At 37.5% G+C, this 21,329-nt stretch overlaps 1 protein-coding gene across 7 annotated transcripts; it reads right to left on the bottom strand.

Annotated features, from left to right (window-relative positions):
- Positions 1-396: 396 nt before the first annotated feature.
- T48 (FU domain-containing protein T48) lies at positions 397-20,620 on the bottom strand. 7 transcript variants are annotated; one of them, XM_076803179.1, is made up of 6 exons: positions 20,266-20,620; positions 2,927-2,956; positions 2,632-2,845; positions 2,397-2,549; positions 2,142-2,286; positions 397-1,870 (listed from the first exon to the last, which is right to left on the bottom strand). In XM_076803179.1, the coding sequence occupies exons 1-6, from the start codon at positions 20,351-20,353 to the stop codon at positions 1,256-1,258; spliced, it is 1,245 nt and encodes a 414-aa protein (XP_076659294.1). In that variant the 5' UTR covers positions 20,354-20,620; the 3' UTR covers positions 397-1,255. The 7 variants fall into 7 exon arrangements, with proteins under 7 accessions (XP_076659294.1, XP_076659296.1, XP_076659299.1 ...); XM_076803181.1 differs by lacking the exon at positions 20,266-20,620 and adding exons at positions 15,658-16,183; positions 16,384-16,567 and having other exon boundaries at positions 2,632-2,956; XM_076803184.1 differs by lacking the exon at positions 20,266-20,620 and adding an exon at positions 10,979-11,040.
- Between the last annotated feature and the right edge of the window lie 709 nt (positions 20,621-21,329).

The raw sequence follows: 21,329 nt of genomic DNA, 5'->3' as shown, positions 1-21,329 counted from the left end.
ATATGGCTAATTTCATTTGACATACTCTGTTCATTTGTATAAAAAATATAGGGTCAATTTAAAGAATAGCTTAACACATTCAGGGCGAGTGGACATGAACCCATGTATATACCTACATTAACCCTAGGAAGACTAAAGCTCAAAGTGAACCACACATCACTGGCTTGTATACCTACGCAGTAGATAAAAGATAGAGGTAACAAGATAGACATAAAATATATCTGATTGCCTATTTTTTCATACTAGTCTTGAAGTTAAAAGTGACAATAAATAGTCTTTTAAAATTTTAGGGAATGAGGAAAATAACATTCTTCAAATATTTTAAATGGTGTGCATGACGAGTTCCTCCCACACCTTCTCTCTCTTTTTGGTTTTTCGAGAGTTAACAGACCCATAAAGTATTTTTTTAATTATGTACACATTTCTTTACGATAGTTAGGTTTAACTAAACTTAATTTTGATCAAGTTTACAATCATTTTATCTACAAGAAAAATATATCACTAATTTCAGACAAAATTCATAATTGCATATTAATCTGTATTACATGATCAAACTCATAAGAATGAGCAATCTGTTATTTAATTTTTCATATTTCTCTATTATTTGAATAACTCAGATTTAATAGTTTTCCACATTCTGAGAAACTAGGTAACCAAACAAATAAATATACAATGTGTTCAGGCTGTATAAAAAAAATCATTTCGAATCTATTGAAGATACATCAAGGCTTTCAAATAAAAATTACAAGGTTCAGCGTGTTAATAATACATGTATCGTTAAAATTAAACATCCTCTAAAATGTACATTTAATTTGGTGCTGAAATGTCACAAATGAAATATTGTTACCTTTAAGCAGTTGAAGAAAGAAGATGATGGATCTGACAAGTTTATGGGTCACTGGGTCGCTCTACTTTCCATTTTTGGCAGGATTGCCTTCGTTTTTTCTCCATAAATTTGAATACACACTATTATGAAAACCATTCAAGATTAAGTGTATATTTGATATGTTTATATATATCAGCCTAGTATCTTTTAAATTAATGAAATAAATTAAAATTTAACTCGGCTAAAAAATTTGATTCATTGTATCATTTAATTTTCATTTAAATACTTCTTCGTATTTTCAATAGTTTCGAAATAATTGGATTTTATACGCCTGAGACATATTGAATGTAAAAAAATATACATGTGTACATTATATACGTATGTATATTTATAAACAAATATACACGTATAAACATTATAACATATTAGTTACAATTCCGTAGTAATTTCATCTTGAGGTCGAAAACCTAGAATTGTGAAATCATCAATCAAGTATTCACGAGTAGGTGACCAATCAGATAAAATGGTATAGTTAGCAGCCTCTGTAGAACTATGGAATTCCCATTGTGGATTTAATTCGGGATCAAGTCCATTTGTTTCACAGTGACCTATTCCACAAGTAGGTTCTGATAATGTTGCACCAGTAGAGAAAGTATGATTGAAAGTTGAAATGGCAAGTTCTTGGAAATGTGTGTTCGAAGACTTTATTTGTTTTTGGCTGTCGTATACTAGTGGCGTTGTCTGTCCTATGCTAGATCCATTTGGACTAAGTTTTTCATGATATGCTCCAGAACTGTTCTGTCCAAGACTGGAACTTGGAGGACTGTCTTTTACATATCCAAGACTGGAACTTGCAGGACTTATACTTGATTTGTCACTTGCTTGAAATGTTGTAAGTGGTATATTTGCTTGGAATGTAGTCAGATTAGTTGGAGCAGTTCTCAGCTCATATGGGCGAGGTGACTGTGAGATTTTTACTTCCTGTGGCGTGTTCGATTGTACAGATGCTGCTGGTTGTTGCAAGAAAGTTACAAGTTGAGCCACCTTAAAATATGAAATAATATTCAACACATACCTTTTTTCTTTAAATTTGTATAAAATATGCGATTTTTAATTATATTATGCATACATACATATATTGACCTTATTTTTTAGACTTTAGATACATATAATAATGGTTATCAACATAATATTTCTGACATATATCACTCACCAAAATGTTTCAAGGACTTGCATGAAGAAGAAGAAGAATTTAAAACATACATTTCTCAATTAATTCTTCTATCATAAATATTTAAGGAAATAGTTAACTTACCTCTGGAGAACTATGTCTTTTATAGCGCCTTAAAAGCCTTTCTGCCCAAGAGAACAATCTTTGCCAATCATCAGGGGGAATAGGTATTTCCTCATCTCTTCTATTAATAAGGACTAGTATCCTTGCCAAGTCACGTAAAACTGGTCTATACAACATAATTACACGAAATAGTTCTTTATTATATTATATGTATATATACATTTTACGAATTAAAACAAATTAAGAATTATTTTTTAATTTATTACATAGTCATACCTATAAGCTTGAATACCAACAGCACCATCTCCATTATTCCCAGAATAATATAATTCCCTAACTTGTCTCCTAGTATCATTGAGCATCGAAAGGAATGTATTACCTTCTCCTCTAAGTAATGCTAGATGTTTCAAAAATTCTCTTCTCTCTGAACTAAAACACATGTGAAAATATATATTCCTTATAACTGGTATTATCCTTTTATAATTTATGATCATAGTGTGCTAAAATGTACCTATCCTCGAACTGTTGTATAAATTTAGCAGTTTTCCTTTTTCTACGATGCACAATTATAGCTCCACATAATATAATAAGGATACAAATAGTTGCTCCGGAAATAACTCCTACCAAGATGGCCACCTGACTACCAGTAAATCCAAACATATATCCAGTTTCTTTACAAATTTTGCCCATGTATTCATCTCTGGTTGACCAGTCTGCAATGTGACCTGGTGGGCAAGAATCAACACAAGTTCCCTGATATAGAAGGACTGCACATCTGGCACATATCTTATCTCTACATCTCTTACATCCTCCTTGTCCTTCCATGCATTCTGTAACTATAGAAAAAAAAAATATAACATTTAACGTATTCTATTCTGATATGTATATAATAACTATTTGTAGATCAAGTAAAGGATATTTTAGTGATTGTACCCCAATACACATAATTTTGGGGCAGTAACATACAGCCTGGCAATAAAAGTCTAGCATTGGTAAAGGTATATGAAAAAGAAAGCTTGTGACCAAATTATAGTTGCTACTGATCAGAGTTGAAGTTGCTGAATTGATAAAATTGATATAGTTTTCAGACAATGGGTATTGCTCAACAAATTTATCAATAATTACTATCACGGCGATCGAGATTTACCGAAATTAGTTGGGGTAGGGGGAGTTGCGCATCGCTCCGCGCTGCGCACCTGAGCTCGGCGAGCGCGCTCAGACAGTCAGTCGGGCAGGACACTCGGAAAGGAGCGGATGGGCTGCGAGACCAGAAGAGCCATGGACTACCTTGGGGCTGACCAGGGATCATCCAGAGCTACCCTGACCTCCCTGACCTCCCTGGCCTACCTTGGGGTTAGCCAAGGGTTTTCCAGAGCTGTTCTGGGCCTACCTTTGGAGTTGACCAGAGGTCCTCCAGAGCTACCATTGCCTACCTTGGTCTAGCTTTAGCCAGCTCAGGGTAGAGCTAAGCTCAGCTTGAAAAGCGAGTCTTGGCTCGACTCGAATATTCGAGCTTGCCTGCAGGCCTAACTCTTATACCTCGTTTGTGCCCATATACTACACTGTATCGGTAAGGTACGGAATGATATTAAATTGGTAAACAAATTTTAAACATTTTCACATGTCATTAAAAACAAAGTACCCAAGTTTTTAGATTCTGGTAAAGCACTATTTAATGTTTAAATGCTTAACAAATTTGTAATATTAGTTGCACACATACAGTAATTTCTTTAAAAACTATAATTTTCATCATTTTTGATCGTTTATAACTCATAAACCAATTGATCAATTTCGATGAAATTCTCAGCATGTATATAACTTATACGAATCTACAAAAAACACATGTTTTAAATTTTCGTTACAAGCCCAAATAAAACAGTTGTGGAAAGCAACTTTTACTATTTTTTTTTTTTTTTTTTTCGTAATTCCGACTAAACGCAATTTTTCTGAAAGTTTCATTACACGTCGTCTAGTAAACTAATCCGTCTAGCTTTGCAGAAATACTGAAGTCGTTTGGTCCATTTATAAAAAAGTTATACTGATTTAAAGTGTGTGCCGTCAATCATTGAATGTAGATCAAATTATTCTACAGGGTGTCCCACATAAATGGGAACACCTAAATATCTTTCGTATTTACAGTCCTATCAGAAAACTTCAGAGGACAAAGTGACACTATTGCAAGGGGTCATTTTAATGGTGAAGAAAAAATTTTTATGTCGTGTTTTTTAATGAAATTTCTGTTTCTGTTTAATGAAATTTTATGAATAGTATATTTTTTTTACGATAGCATGATAGACGTAGAACGAAGAATTAAGAAATGTTGCGTTTATACTATACAGTGGAGTCAAAACTTTCCTAAACACATTCACTGCAACGTTGGCTGTGAAATACATATCGGGGCAGCCCCCGATGCGCGATGGAGTCTGGCCACGCGCTGGCAGAGCGCGCCTCTAATTGTAACGAGCAAGAACGCCTCAATGCACGCTTTTAACAATATGTGTTCCTTTGTGGACCCTTTACGAACGTTATCGCCTCTGCTCGTAGCAGAATTGCAAGATTAAAAGAACGGAAAGGGGACGAAAGAAAAATAAAACTCGTCAGGGGTTGACGAGTGGGTAGGGGCCACGGTCGTATACGTAGTATTGTAGCTTTTCTATTGTCCAAGCAGCAAGAATGCTACGCGACGACTCACAGAATGATGTCAGACGTGATACATGGCACGTGAGACATAAGAAAGTAAGAAGTAACGTGCAAGCACGCTTCGGTTCGCGGTCGTACGTTAGGAATTGGTTCAGGCTGTCACGTCATGCATCAGTCCGAAATAAGTAATCGAGTACTTACGAAACGTGGAAAAATCAATAAGATTTTATTGGCGGAAAGCATTAAGGTTGATTTACGCTATACAGCACGAACCGACACATACCATCAACGGAACTAAAAATGTTTTGACAGTTCGGTTCGTGCCGGTCCGTGTCGAGATGTGTCGATGCTGCTCTATTTTAGCCGTCCGGTCGCTCATTTTTCAATAATATAAATATTTACAAATCTTAAAATAATGACAATTACGATTTTGCTCTGTTTACTCTTAAAGTAAGTTTAGGTCCGCGACCGACCTGCCCTCTTCACGAGGGCAACGTTTGACCTCGATTTGCTCACAATTTGGCATGGAATTCCGCCTGCAAACTTTGCACTCAAATACCGAGCCTAATGCGGAAACAGATGAGTCGAAATTTATAGACGAATTTTGTTGGCAAATTCATAGCAAATCAGAAGCAGATTGCTTACTGGGAAATTATGAAACAGCGTTGTAAGTTGGAACACTATTGAAATCGGCGAGGCGTACCCTAACCTATATATAATGTATAATTACTGTAATCAACAATTGTGAATCTTGTGCATGATTATATCGTCTCGTTTTCTTTCCGCTACTAATTCGATTAAATCTTCTACGTAATATATTTTGTTCGCTACGTTATATGTATGCATAAATAGATCAAGGCGAGCGATGGTTTCGCTAGAAATGTTTTAATGCAATCAGTTTTTGAATATTCTTTCTATGGATATCTCAATCGAAAATAGGATCTAGGTAATCAGATTAGCACACTATCTGCCGACGATTATTTCATAAGACGTAGTTTCTAAATAATTCATAGGTAGGCATTTCGTAACAAAGGATATAATCGGTTAAGAAAGCCAAAACTCTCCGTCATCTCATTTAAATGACCGATGGGCCGTTTAATAGATGAAAATATGTTATACGTAATCGGGTATCTTGACCAGGAGGATGGTTAATGTGCATAATTTGCATAATACGTGCACAATAGCGCGCGATGGCGTGGAGAGTGCGGCTCGGCAGCAAGATCCACTGAGCGGGAGCGTTGGCGTTGCGTCGCGGTGGTACAGTAAACAAGAGAAAGAGCAGAAATTGATTTATAATAATTAGAACTTACTTTTTCAGCTATAAATGCATTCGCTGCTACAAAATGTGTGTCACTAGGCCACTCCAAGGCGAACTGCACAGGTGACTTCATGTATGCGGTAATGCCGAAAACTAAGGGATGTGTGAACAAGTCAACGATCCTTACTTTCACTTTTACTTTCTTATCGATAAATTAATCGTACGTTTATACCACGTAGATGCCGTGAAATTTTACTACACTCACGATCTCTGTTCACAATTGCAATATCACTTGCATTGAAGCACAAATCACAACAATCAATTAATGTGATCACTAGACTACGAATTTCGTGCATTTTGTAGCAAAAATGAGAAGGTGCACTTTAAAACAGTAGAGAGATACATTAGAAATGATTCGAGAAATTATTTTATAATTTAGAAACACCAACTTATTATTTTCGACTTGTTAAAATGATTAAAGTAAGAATCCAATATTTGTCTGGCTCCTGTCATTTTGCATAATAATCCGCAGTCTAGTGATCGGTTTAAATATGATTATTAAAAGCACACACATTAACAACCGTTAACTCTGAATTAATAAGTCTTTAGAGATGTTCTCTCTACCGCGATTCGAACAACACTGATTTTCCGCGAGGTTTTTCTGAAAAGTGTAGGAAGGGCATTACGCATGACGAAAATGCTCAGGATGGTCAGATGAAAAAAGGGACACGAGTAAGGCCATTGTAAGACTAGAATTTATGGCAACCACATGTTTGGGTTTTCGTGCAAATTGGTACGCAGAGTCGATGGGTAGGGGTCAGATTATACTAGGCAGACGCGAGACTCTGAGGGTCCATAAACGCTAGGTACAAAAACAGGGTAAACAAATACTGTTGGCGGAATTAATTCTACATTAACCGAAATATGTAATTGCCATAAATTCTAGTCTTACAGTGGTCCCTCTCGTGCCCTTTTTTCATCTTACCGTCTTTTTTGTAAACGTATTAGGGCGTGCATTTTCGTCATGCGTAATGCCCTTCCTAAACTTTTCAGAAAAATCTTGCGTGAGATCAGTGTCGTTCGAATCGTGGTAGAGAGAACATCTTTAAAGACTTATCAATTTCAAGCTAACGGTTGCTAATGTGTGTGTGTTTTTAATAATCATATTTAAACCGATCGCTAGACTGCGGATTATTATGCAAAATAAAAGTTGGCTGTTGTTATTGCAATGGACACACAAATATTGGATTCTTATTTAAATCATTTTAACAAGTTGAAAATAATAAGTTAGTGTTTCTAAATTATTCTAATCTCTCTAGTCTTTTAAAGTGCACTTTCTCATTTTTGCTACAAAATCCATGAAATTGGCAGTCTAGTGATCACATTAATGGATTGTTGTGATTCGTGCTCCAATGCAAGTGATATTGCAATTGTAAACAGTGACCGTGCGTGTGGAAAAACTTCACGGCATCTGTATGAAGTAAACATACGATTAATTTATCGAGAAGAAAGTGAAAGTGAAAGTAAGCATCGTTGAGTTGACTGCACATCCCTTAGGTTGTCGTATACCTCCCATCCACCACCAGGTACGCAGTTCGTTGATATCTGAAGTCAGCTGTGCAGTTCGTCTCCGAATGGCCCAGTGACACAAATTTCGAAGCAGCAAGTGCATTTTCCGACTGAAAAAGTGAGTTTTAATTATTATAAATCAATTTCTGATTTCTAGATGTATATTGTGCGTCGTAAAACGCGGCGTGTTCGACAAAGAAATTGCTCAGTGATTTCTCATAACAATATAAAACGAACATTAACTAGAGTAAAACAAATACAATTTCGGGTTTTGTTTGAACATTTTTACCGATTAAACTAGCTGAGCGCGCGCTACATTGTACAGTACACGCAAACTGAATCGCTGCGCGTGTCTTTCTCTTTCTCTCTTCTTTTTCTTTCTTTTTCTCTGGAATGCACAAACACCAGTTGTCTCTGTAAAAATCTTTTCACCGCGCGGCGAAAAACCACAGTGTGCGTGTAATCTTAAAGTTCACCAATAGTGGCGCACGAGCCACTTCTCTCTCTCTCTCTCTCTCTCTCTCTCTCTCTCTCTCTCTCTCTCTCTCTCTCTCTCTCTCTCTGTTTCTCTCTTTATATATGGCACAGTAATAGTACTTCCATACATAACGGTCCGCACTTTTCCTGACCTGGCTCACGCGCGTTGTTACTGGTGAGCTAGAGAGAGAGTTTTCATTGATACCTAATTTCTAAAAAAACAAAGCCGAAACTGCAATATTTTTGCTCTCGAGTGTCATTTTATATTGCTTTGTATACAATACTGCTATTTTGAGACGGTATAAGCGCGTCAAATCTATAGGAATCGCATGTTCGTTACTAGAATCAGAAAATAACAGAACATGTTACTTAACTTTCCTGAGATTGTTGGGACTAGTCTTACATAAAGTTGAAACTGTAAACTACTCGAAAGTTATTACGGAATCTTGTCGATACCTAGCGAGGAAGGACGAGGTAAAGAACGCATGTACATAGTCGCCTAGATTTTGATCGATGATTGATATTTCAAAATTACATAATCGAAAGCATCTTGGCCCCTGACGGGGTATACCCCGCGGTAGTGGGGATAGTACTGGGACAATTATAGGCTAGATATTTGGGATGTTTATCGAGTAGAGACTTTATCATGCTTGGAAAAGTTGATTTTTCGAATTCTAATTTCGATTGAATTTTGTTAACGAAAACTGACGATATCTAATGGCCTCTAACATTTTGCGAGAATATGGACGTGTTGGCCATATTCCCTATTGACAATTTAACATATATTATGGCTCGGTATCCAAAGTTGTTGTACAAACCAGTTACTAAGGTTCCATCTACGCAGTTTACTCGTATGTGCGCGTGTATGTGAACGAGGAATTGCAAAGCCAGCGCGCAATCTGAACGTAGCCCGATACACGCTTTCCAGTATTCTACAGACATTCGCGGCGACGACTTGCAAAACGCCGACAATAAGAGAAAGTCTTGGTCGCCTTTTACATTTCAGACTTACGAGTTCGTAGAACAAGAATATTTACGTTTTCTTTTTACGTTAGCTTTCTCGTTTGCAAAATCAACGGTACCCGTACACTTTACACTGTACAGTTTACGCTCGGAACGATTATTATCAATACTCGCAAGAAATTTAAATGATTACGCGGTTCGGATGCAATCCCAGGGCTGTATTAGAAAGTCCGGAGCGAACTACTTGCAAGACCGTACCTTTCACTTGGAAAAATTCGCTGGTCTCTATCAACGCGAATTCCCGCATATGTACTATAGTTTGTACCTACAATTGCCAATATAGACAAAAGCCATCGTTGGGTAGGTTGTGGCGAAATTGATCAATAATTGATCATGTTCGCATCGCGTGATAGTTGGTAGTCCGCCGTCGAAACAGCGTGAAGGAGTGTACAAGAATGTATTATCAAAGATTTAGGGTACCAGTTAAACAGTGAAATTCTTTAGTGAAAGCATTGCAAGTTATAAAGTAAAATTCAAAAATCATATTAAGATTATACATAGGTTTACTCAATAACATGATAAGTTATCACAAAAATGGGAAAAAGTAATAGAACAGAATGGAAAATATGTTATTGAATAAATCTATGAATCAATATCTTAATTCTATCTTCGAATTTTAATTTAAAAATGCCACGAACTTTCGTTCGAACCCAATGTTTATCATACCTGGATACAATACATATAAATTGACCAGCAATTGTACCAAATGTACGGCTTGTATACAATCGTCGTCAGCTGAATCGTGCGAGAGGAAATTGTCATCTAATCGGCTGTGAGAACTTTTCACATACCCACGAGCAATCTGGGTTATTTAGAACGACAATCTGCATCACTGGCAAGGCAGGAACCGAGTTCTCGCTTAAACGTTTCCTTATTGCGGAATCCGCTCTCGTTTCGCATCAAGTGGAGTCTCGTTAGTGACCGTGTGACAATGGGAATTTCAAACAGTAGAATATAGCGCGGCTTTCTTACGGCCTTGTACGGTTAGGTACTTAACATAGTAAGTACATATGCGCAAAAGCATTCAAACGATGCGATGGTACATTCATAATTCAAGTAGACAAAAACCAACCTAACACAACTAATATTTGGAAAATACTTTGTACGCCATGCAAGTGGGGTGCACTAGGGTGGACCTTATCTATACCTACTAAAAATTCTTCTGCGAGATTGTTTTCACGCCGCCCCCTAAAATTATTCGATTCATGATGAAATGTTCCTGGTGCTCTTCGCGTGGTTGTTTCACTTTTCAAATTAAATTTATTTATTTGAGACCAGAATCCTTGAAACCGCTTACATACAGCAATGCAAGGTCCAGAAGATTTAAACATTGTTCCCTTAAAAACACCCCGCAAAACTATTAACAATTAACAATTGGAACGCGTCGTTCTCACCGGTGTGACGCTTTACGAAAACGGACTTATGGTAGACAGAAATTAGACAGGCCAATTAATGTGAAATAATCTTAATTCGTGCAAAATAAAATTGTGCTTGAATTCACGTAAGGAATTATATTTTCGAAGGTATAAAATATTTCACTTAAATTTTGTGTGTATACTCTTCACATTTAGCGTGCAGTTATTTCTATTTCAAAACTTCGCATTTGATGTGCCACATCTTCGATATATCATTTTTTCTTTTCATGAAAAGAAAAATTCCATAGTTGAAAAATAATGTCCACCCTAATGCACATATTAGCCTGGCATGGCGCGTGTAAGCTGATATGTGATATCCCTGATTGATTTTCGAGCACTCACACAAACAGTGATCGTTTTTTCGCATCTCTTTTTAGATGGGCCTACACTGAAAATTTGAAATACCCTTTCGGTATGTTTGCGTCAGAAATATACATTCTAAAAACTTCATCTAAAGCAGTAATTTTTCCGCTTACAAAACTGGATATTTTTCCACTTCCGCTACCTTCTCGCGTCCGTTTTCCCCGCTCGTTTCGGGAGACGTCGGACGTTTTCTGTCCATGTCAAGAGCAATATACAGGGTGAATCAGAACATGTGGGAAGTGCTGCAGGGGCTGATTCAGCACACTAAAATAAGAAGAAAAGTTCATGTAAATATACCCATTTGATGGTACAAGCCAAAAGGAGATGAATCTACGTGAAATAATAAGTCGAAAAGAAAGAGTAAACTGTGAAACGTCCCTAAAATCATTACTAACGACACTAATCATGCTCTGCGATGGCGCGCTTGAACCGGGTCGAGATCCCATTAAGGACCAGTGTCGTCAGAGAGGGGAAATTGAGGGGAATACAGTTACCCTCTCTTTGTCAGTACCGGATTAGTTACGTAACACTTTTTTTCGTAAAACAAATTTTTTCGGAAATTTGAAAACTGGAAATGAAGAAGTTTTGTTATTGGATAGTAGTGGTGTCACACCGATACGTCCGACCCATATTATGTTTACACTCCTCGGCAACCGAGGCCACTCGAGCTTCGCTGGCCTTTTCTACGTTCGACAGTGTATCGAAGAATAGTATCGTGTAGCGGATATATGTCCCTAGGTAGACCCGTGTTGTGGACATATATCGAGAAAACACTGTACTGCTTATAATTGTGCATCCGTGTCAGCATTGGTACAACAGCCAAACTCAAGTCTACTTTTTAGTTGTTTGTTTCGATTAATCACCAAGTCGCCCAACGGTAGAACGTGCCCGCCATGCTTGTGAGTGTGTCACAAATACATACACGCGGGCAGGTTTCGATGGGATAGCACCGGTAGCTTTTTTAGAACATTTCATAAACAGGGAGAGAAATAAATTTCCATTCACACTATACGAAGTCGGTACAAAACATGGCACAACCAATTTTTTAGTAAGAGTACACGATCATTTGTATCGATTGCAAAACTTTAACATTTACCTTGAACCTCTGGTCCGGACTTCTACGCATCTTTGAAAAATCTCATACACAAATCATTGCATGGGCATGACATCTTCTTGCTGATTGAAATTCATAAAACTGTATTAACACTTGCAACACGAGAGTTTTGATTGAAAATACATAATGTTTTCGGTGCAAAGTCCTAAATATTGACCCTGAAAGCAAGAAATGCGTGATAGAATTAAGGGTAGCAAGTTACCATATTACAACAATTGTACCGGTAATAAAATCTACTTTAAAGATACTCATGTGTCGGTTCGTTAGAAAGATATTTGAATGCCAATAGGTATGTAAAAGAACAACGAAAGATTCATTTACTGAAAACGTTAACACTCACGCACAAAATACGTGGAAACAGCTAAACACGCATAACTATTAGGAAGTTCTACTACACGTGTAGACTACACATAATTTATACAAAATTACCTCCTTCCCGGTTGTACTACCAGTTACCAACCACCCCGTATAAAACTAACTACCTTCACTCTAATTGATACTGCTAATACATAAAAACATTTGTAGTGTGTCGAACGTAGAGAAGGATAGCGATTGAAAACAAAAGAGAGACTGAGGATCGGGCGTTCGGCAAACGTCAAAGTACTCGTGCCAACTCAGCCTTTTAAATTAAAAAATCAAAATTTCTTATTTTTGGTTTTTCTTCAATAAAACTTTTACCGTCGTATTCGTTTCGTTTTTCTGATTAAAATGACACCAAACACGAAATAATTTCGATCATAATTACTTGTGTAACCAGTGATGAAAGTTTCGGACTTGACATTTACGGTAGAGGTACGCGAATTCTTCACTTCGCTCTATTACACGGGTAATTATAATCGTAACTATATCGCGTTTGGTGTCATTTTAATCAGGAAAACGAGACGAATACGATGGTAAAATTTTCAAGTTGCAATCTTTTGCTTCAGTTACATTAGTGTGAGTCTCACCGATACTCGCTGGCTCGGTCGTCGAGCGTGTTTACCGCTTGACTGGTTCGAAGGAGGATCCCCCAGTGGTGGGGATAAAATGTTGACAGTTACAGTAGAGATCTTTTCGACAATCAAGATCTTTTCAAGTCAATTCATTGATAATGTTGTACGAGTCAATCTTCAGTGGCAGAATAATGCCATCAAGAATTGCACCGTTTCGTCGCACGGATATTATATTTCGATACTGTTCCTCACACATGGAAATCCCTCGCAGAAGCATGTAACGAGATAGTTGAGGGCGAAAGGAAGAGAAAATTAAGAAGAAGAGGGACAGAAGAAGGATGCAGATGTTCCGTTGACGATGAGCTACCGGTGCCGAGGCGGAAGCTGTCGGACCGGATGCCGATTAGAACGCTGCGCTGCTGCTTCTGTCGGCGCTGCTGCTGTTAGCTTAGGCTTTCCGCGATGCCTAATAACTCTGCTAAGAGTGTATCATCACGAAGATCGAATAAGCAACCGATCGAATAAGCGTGGTTATATTTTTTGTTTTTGTTATTTATTTCGGTGCAGTATAGGACACCCTATAGCATCAGTTAGTGCCACCAAAATAAGATCCCGATGCAGTAGCAAGCGGTAGCAGTTTTTTGGAAATATTTTGGGAACCGTTCATTTCCTCAAAACAATTCTTTCGGTTTCGTATTAAGACCCCCCGTGTTCCCCTCATCATTGACCCCTACCACCCGCCCCTTCCCCTTATAACCCGTTACCGTCCTCATTTTGAAAAGTCCCTTTTTTCCATTTGAATTTATTTATTTCATTCGAATAATAAGCCCACCCGTGTGCGTCTATGTAATATGTAAGCGTATTATGATGCCGATACTAAACCTTACAAACAGTAGCTTCGTGACGTAACGTAGAATACACCTGCATGCGTATTGTGTACGCGTACGAGCATGCGCAGTAATGAAAATCGTGCTAGATGACGGCTTTATATGTACAAGGAGGCCGCGAAACTCAAACGTTACAGAGAAAGAAACGGATAGGATGAGGCAGAGATAGACAGGGAACTGTTACCTGCACTCTGAAATTGCTCTTGGTCACGATTTCGAGGTTAGACTTGTCTTTTCAACGCTATCTGTGAGCCAAAGGAATTCTTGCTTATTCTCCGAAGACCAGTTTTCCTGGACGCGATTTCCGTTCTAAACATATAGCTTTATAACTCCCAATGGAGAGTTCCCCTTAAGCCTTCAAATAAAAATAAAAAGAAAAACTACCATCCCGGAAGAGATATAGGGTTAACATTTTACACAACGTGGTTTTTCTTGGTACTCTATGGTCCATTAGCCTTTTAATTTGGTCCAACATTTTTTACCATCTTATCCGGCTATACCCTTTAAACATATTACGCGATACTAGCTATATTGAATATTAAATTTTTTTTATTAAAATCAGTTAAAATATATGTCATATATAATTAATATAGGCACAGTGGTTGATACCCCCACAGTAATTGGGACCCTTACCCTAGGCACCGGTTAAGCGGTCAAGCATTAAACGGTCAAGTATTAATCTTCAACGCAAGTGCGACGATCTTTTTACACCTGACCTAAGCGATTGTACCGGTGACGATGCGACGCTGCGCGGTATTGTAGTTGTGACTCGTTTACGGTTTTGGGGCGTTTCGCTTCTGTATCAGCTGTCTCGGTCATCGACCTCTTCGACAGAGCACCGCATCACGAATGACGACAGCAACTCATTCGATCGGTCGAGTGTTGAATGTGTTCTTTGCAAGAGTCCGAAGACTGGCGGCTCATTCACGTGTAAATACATGTATACTGAATAAGTAATATGTATTGTATATTGTATGTATGTATTTTCATCTGCAGCTACCGACAAGCGAGTTCTCCCGAAGAATCACATTTTTTCAACATTGCGTCAGACACATTTGGATCACTCTCTTTTTTCTTTTTGTAAACCGGTCCCGTTCAGCTATCGCCCATGCGGGCAGAGAATTTTGTTCCGCGGGCAGAAGCGACTTGGCGGGCAACGAATTACGCCTCCTAGGGCAGCGTTGCATGTGTTCGTCAGAGGTATTGTCTGAGTGGGATAGTATGATCATCGGCCGAACGTCATATAACGGCATACATGAGAAAAGACTAAAGTAGTCCATACAAATGACAACATTTTTCCCGCTGACATCACAAGCCCGTCGCATTTGCCCTCAGCTATGACCGCGGGCATCGGCGGGCGCCTTTGCCCGCCAGAAGCTTGCTGAATGGGTCTGTCGTGAACAATAATTTTGCGGTTATATTTTTCAAGATTTAGCAATCGGCGTCCACCCTTCCCATAATTTTTCTAGCATACCTACGATCGTATACATATGTATACATACGGTGGCTCACGAAAGTATTTGAACGCTTACATTTGCAAACTTTAATGAACGAAATAAATGATATACTAAACTAATTTACTTAAAAAAATTCGGTGTCTATAGTAAGGGGAAGTCTCAAAATTATGTTCTTTTTCACCGCGACAAATGTAAACATTGATACTGAATGAAAGCATTCGTACTGTCCCTGCCTCATAAGCAGTCCCTCGAGACGGCACTGAGGCAAGAGTGATCCTCGCTCGCACTCAATCGTTAGGCTTTGACATCACACAGTGTAGCTAATAATTCGGCTAGAACCGAAAGTTCGTGTAGAATGACCCAATCGGAGGGCTTACAGTCGCATTTTTGCCGAATTCCTACCAGGGGACGTCTTGTGAGGCACGCAGAGTACGTTCAGTTGACGTTATGGCAGTGCTGGGCACGGTTGGGGCTCCTCAGACGCTTGCTTCCCTCACCAACTTTTCTTTCGTGTAACGCGCACCTTCGTCGCGTTCGCTGGTGTCTCGTGTCTTCGTTGCCCCACCGTTACGTATCTTCGTAGCTACTCGCGACAGACGAAGCGCGTCCTTTCTCCAGGGTAACGACGCTTACTGGAAGGGGATAATGGGCGCTACGGTGGGGACGGTTTTGCCAGAATTGAGGCAAACATGCCCAGCACTGGGATACCTCTACTCAAATGCATCGTTTGATAATCCGGATAAACCGAAAATCCGGATTAACGAGATCCGAATGAACGGAGTTCTACTGTAGTTACCCCCATCGCAAGAAATGTTGTCTTGCCGGTCAATTTCCCAACGTAGCAAAATTAAAAACTTGTTCATGTGAAAGCAGGAAAAACCATGTATGCTCCTATGTGTATATTTGGTAGCACTTCATGCGTCGGTACCTACGAATATTGCAATTAGAAAAATAATCAAATTGTTACCACCTATTCCTACTAGCGAATGTACTGTACTCGTGTATCGTACGTAGGTGTAGGTGATCAGTAACCTGAGACGTACAGAAGTAAGTACACGCAAACCAAACAGAAAAAGCCGAGTACGGGATCAAGTTGCGAATAAGATGCGGGGAAAATACGAGACTTACTTCGTACGAGTTGTACCGTGTACCGTGTACCGTGTTCAGCAATGGACAATCTTGGCAGTACTAGAATCGAGCTAGGAGCCTAGATTCGCAGAAGGAAACGGTACCCTGGAAAATCAAATAGGAGCGTTCGGTACAGAGACTACCGTTCCCACTTCCCTTTCTAATACCAGCAGCTCTCGAGCCTCGACGCGATGCGACGCGACGCGACGCGACGCGACGCGATGTCGCGCGTTATGTCGCACATCATGTCGCGCGTCGCATCGCGTCCAACTCTAGGTACGTACAACATATAATGTATACTCCTCGAAAAGTAATTCTAGATTCCGTTTGCCTACGATACTTTCGAGACCGAGCACATACACTCATACTAATTTATTTAGATTAATTTTTTTTAGATTACCGGTTAGATTATTGGGAGAAAAAAGTTTTTGTGACGATGCATCTTCTAGTTATAGTGAAGAGTATACGGATAACGGCGAAAACATTGAAGATCCAACTAATGAGACAGCATTAGCCACAGAATCGGAGGAAGATGAAAATTATATAAATTCAAATGGAGAAGGTACAAGGTACATTTTACGTGAATATATTTTTGTGGCTAAAGACAGAAACACAGAATATTATTAGACAAAGACCTGGTTCATTTCGATCTACATTATTTTTATCTATTCGAGATACGTCTCGTGTCTGTGAAGTATATAATCGCAATCATCCCACAACCAAACCTGGCAATGGCAGAAAATCAGCAGAGTCTGCTAGGAGAAGCAGGCAGCGCCCCCCTCCCACCAATACCAACAAATATCTGTTACACCATCTAGCGACGATTTTAGTAACTGCAACTCGTGCCATTTCAGTTACAACGATAGAGGACGCCCATCTACAATTACACATTTAAATGTTTAAAGAGTACTAAAAGTGAATATTTTTCATTACTTTATAGAGAAAATAAATGTATTTATTCAGATTTTTAGTAATTTTGACTACTGTTGTAGCAATATTGTAAGTATATTCTAAAAGTGTTATTATTATTATTATTATTATTATCCATCAATTGCCATCGCGAAGAAAACAAAACGTTAAAGTATATAATTCTTCAGAATTAAAAGTTCTCCTAATAATAAATGAAATAAAACAAAATAACATACCGCAATGATAAAATAAGAAGTTCCATGTCATTTCATATTCATCAGTATCAATAAATGAAAATAGTTATTTGTAACCAAAATCATTCACAGAATAATTTTAACTCTTATACCACAACTTTAAAAATTTTGGTTATAACAGTTAGGGTCTCTGGTGTTTCGGTATTGTAACGATTTCGGTATTCATACATTTCGGTACTGTAACGGTTACGGTACAGCCTTATTAATGCAATACCGGTTTTAGGTCCCTGACTGTACCTATTCTGGTTTATCAAATGGAAAAATCGTACTCGGGAAACCCGAAATTATTTTTAAATACGAGTCGAAAATTAGTTTCGTTGCTATTAAAACGAGAAAAAGATGAACATATTTCTCTAACAGTACGTTGATGATACGAATCGCATTTCAACAAACGTTTATATTCAAGCATAATATTCTTCGCAAAAAATTAATTCATATCAATTCACGATAGTTTTCACTTTTAGAAAACTGAATAAAAAAGTAGAAACGTTTTCAACTGAAATTTTTCTTCACGCGTGATGCATGATTCATCGTAGCGTACACGCGAAAACGGCCGTGAGTGCCTTGACGCTTGTAGACAATTCCCGTAATTAAGGGGTTAAGAAGAATTCATTCCATACGACGAGATAATTTTAGTAAAAAGCATTCGGTTACGGCTTCTTCGTGAGTATTTCAAATGATACAATTTTCTTTTTACCGTACCTACGCATAGGGACTTCACGATTCTTTTTTCTCGTTTTCCTTCTCTTCCTTCTCGTGGTTTTCTTGTATACAATATCTATGGTTGCGAGAAAAAACACCGCATATCGCATGCTTCTACTTTCGAGATATTATTACTTTTAAAGTGGTTAATACTAATTCTCACTCGCAATCTTTTCTTATTTTCTTTTCACGGCGTAAACATGATTTCCTTCAATATAGATTCCTAATCGTAATATCTAATAAATAGAATAGTAGTAATTTGAAGACATAAATTACATAAATATATGAATACAGAGTTTCCCAAAAATGTTGTACTTCCTTGAGAGGGGAATTCCTGAGCTCATTTCTCCGCGGCTTTGTTGAGGAGTTATTAACGGACCAACCAGAGCGCGGGTACAGCGGACCGATTCCGATTCGGCCAATGACAACGCCAGGCTCAGCGCGAGCCGCTGTAACCGCGCTCCGATTGGTCTGTGTTTTTCATTAATAACTCTTCAACAAAGCCGTGGAAAATATTTTCGCAAAAAAAAGAATTACTTCAAATAACTTCAAGAATCACACCTTTCAAGGAAGTACAACATTTTTTAGACATCCATCATGTATACCATAATGATGAGTTCAAAGTGTTGGAGCACGTACGGATCTACACCACCAGAAACAAAATGCTCGATCCTACACGAGTCTTACATGATGAGTACGAGCCTATCTAGTCCGGCAAGAGCATCGGGTATTAAGATTAAGTTAACTGAACATTAAGCATGAGGTATCAAATATCAAAGATCAAATACGAATCTAGAGATCCCTTTCGTTGTCAGTTTCGAGCTTGAAATATTCAAACTCCTATCACTGCATACAGTTGTGTTCCGTCCTGGTCAGGGTCGTAAACACAGAAGCGTTCTCTAACCTAGCGTAACTCGCAAACCAACAATTCAAGTCTCCTTTCACTTGTTCGAAGACCGACTTCGTCTTATTCAGCATGATTAGTCGCGTAATTCAAGAGAATTTTACTGACGTTCAAATTCAATAAAATAATTAGGAAACAAAAGCCTTTACAATTTCTGCGACTTTATATTCATTAATGAATTTACAACTTGATATTATCTACAATTGACTTATGCAAAACCAACACAATAGAATAGTAATAATAACAGTACGACATTGTATTCGCAAGTTTTCAAAGATACGATATTGTTTAGTTTACACAATATAGTGGAAAGCTAAACATACATACTAACAAACAGACGAAACGATGACGGAGAACAAACGAAAATAAATAAAACTGTAAATTTATAATTTTCTCATTCAAATCACAATAATTGATGGTAATGATATCAAACAGCATATGCGCCACAGAAATTGAAACAAGATACCACGGGCAGAAAACTCAGCGAAGGGCACACCACTCATATCAAAAGAGGATTTCTGGTATGATGCACTTAGGAACTCACAAGTATTGTCGAATGATTAACTTTACGGTGAACTGACCAGTATCGGAAACAGTCATGCGTTCAAACTTTCAGACACCACAAACAAGAATCTGTACATCGAGGAAAAATACTTCTTCGTAATTCAAATAATGACGTGCATTCTCGGAAAAAGATTACTTGTAAAAATACAGAATTGCGACTATAAATTACAATGTAGTACGAGTACGTACTTTCAAGTTTCATTTCGTACACATATTCGTGTAGCAACATAGTATTTTGAATACAATACTGACAGTTTGAACTTGAAAATTATTTAAAAGGATACGTATGTGTTAATAAACGTAGATGAAAAGCAGCGATCTTAATTGAAAACTTGCATCATTTTTAAAATCAATATGTTTAGAATCAAAATGATACTTTATTTGTTTAAGTCTTAAGCCATGTAACTCCGCCAAACATAAAAAATAACGTGAACATAAAACAGCTTGAACTAACCACGTGTAAATGACATATGTACAGAGATCGTAGTATGTATATACATATCGTAAGTATGCAACGCATGTACCTAAGTACTTTGTCATTTTTATTACCTCTTAACTCGTTTTCCGCCCAAGTAAAATCCACAAAGCAGGTGAAAAGTACTGCACTAAACTTCACTACAGTCGATAAATTACCCATTTTGAGACGACATAATTCCCATGTCGATATAAAGATCACAAAACTTCATAAAAACTCAACTATCGTCCGATCACTTAACAACACAACTTACTACAACGTCAGTCGGTGGCATACTGAAGTAACTAAATCTACTAGAAAGTGGGAAGACTTTCCCATTCCCCAGTCTTCAGTCCCCATTCCCTATTCCCCATTCCATAACATTCATCGTCCGGTAATGGAAAGATTAAAGCCATTGATATATTAGGAATAAGACTCACAACATTGTACGCCTTTCTTTAAACTTCAAGATGGCGCCTTGAGCGCGATATATGATTTTACACGCATACGCTATATGTATACATACTTATAGGCATATATGCAATAATTTGTTTGATCTTCGAATAATCATTTTGATAATTTATGAAAAATAGTTATCGTACTAAACACATTCAAGTAAAGAAAGAAATAATCGTTTTTGTGTTACTAATGTATCAATGGATGCATGAATTCAATCGTTTTCAGATATTAATAACTGATTTTATTATTATTGTTAATATAATAAGTGAAAAGAAGTATATTTCATAGAAGATTTTTGTTTTGAATACAACATTGTTATTCTATAATAACAAATCGAACATTGTTTAATACTATTCAATTCCTGATATATGGAATGTTTATCACACAGTCAAATTTTGCATATTTTCCCAGTGTTGATTAATGAATTTTTAGTTGATATGAAATTATAACAACGCAATTATATTTAAAAAAATTTTTATAATTATGTAGAATTCAAAGGGCTATGTCGAAACTGTCTATTACTCCGACTTATGACATCATATTTTATTATTCATTATATTTATATTACACAAAGATGAATACTTAGCTGTATCATTGTGTCAATCTTAAATACATTCTGTGACTTTTTTCCCATTTTTTATGTTCTTAAATAGAGAAGATCCAATACTTTTATAACAATTGTTGTCACTAAATCAGGTCA

The sequence above is a fragment of the Halictus rubicundus genome, chromosome 18, assembly GCF_050948215.1.
Source record: "Halictus rubicundus isolate RS-2024b chromosome 18, iyHalRubi1_principal, whole genome shotgun sequence".
In the NCBI taxonomy this organism is placed as follows: Eukaryota; Metazoa; Arthropoda; class Insecta; order Hymenoptera; family Halictidae; genus Halictus; species Halictus rubicundus.
The sequence above is the reverse complement of the archived record's forward strand: the minus strand, read 5'-3'. Positions and strand labels throughout refer to the sequence as shown.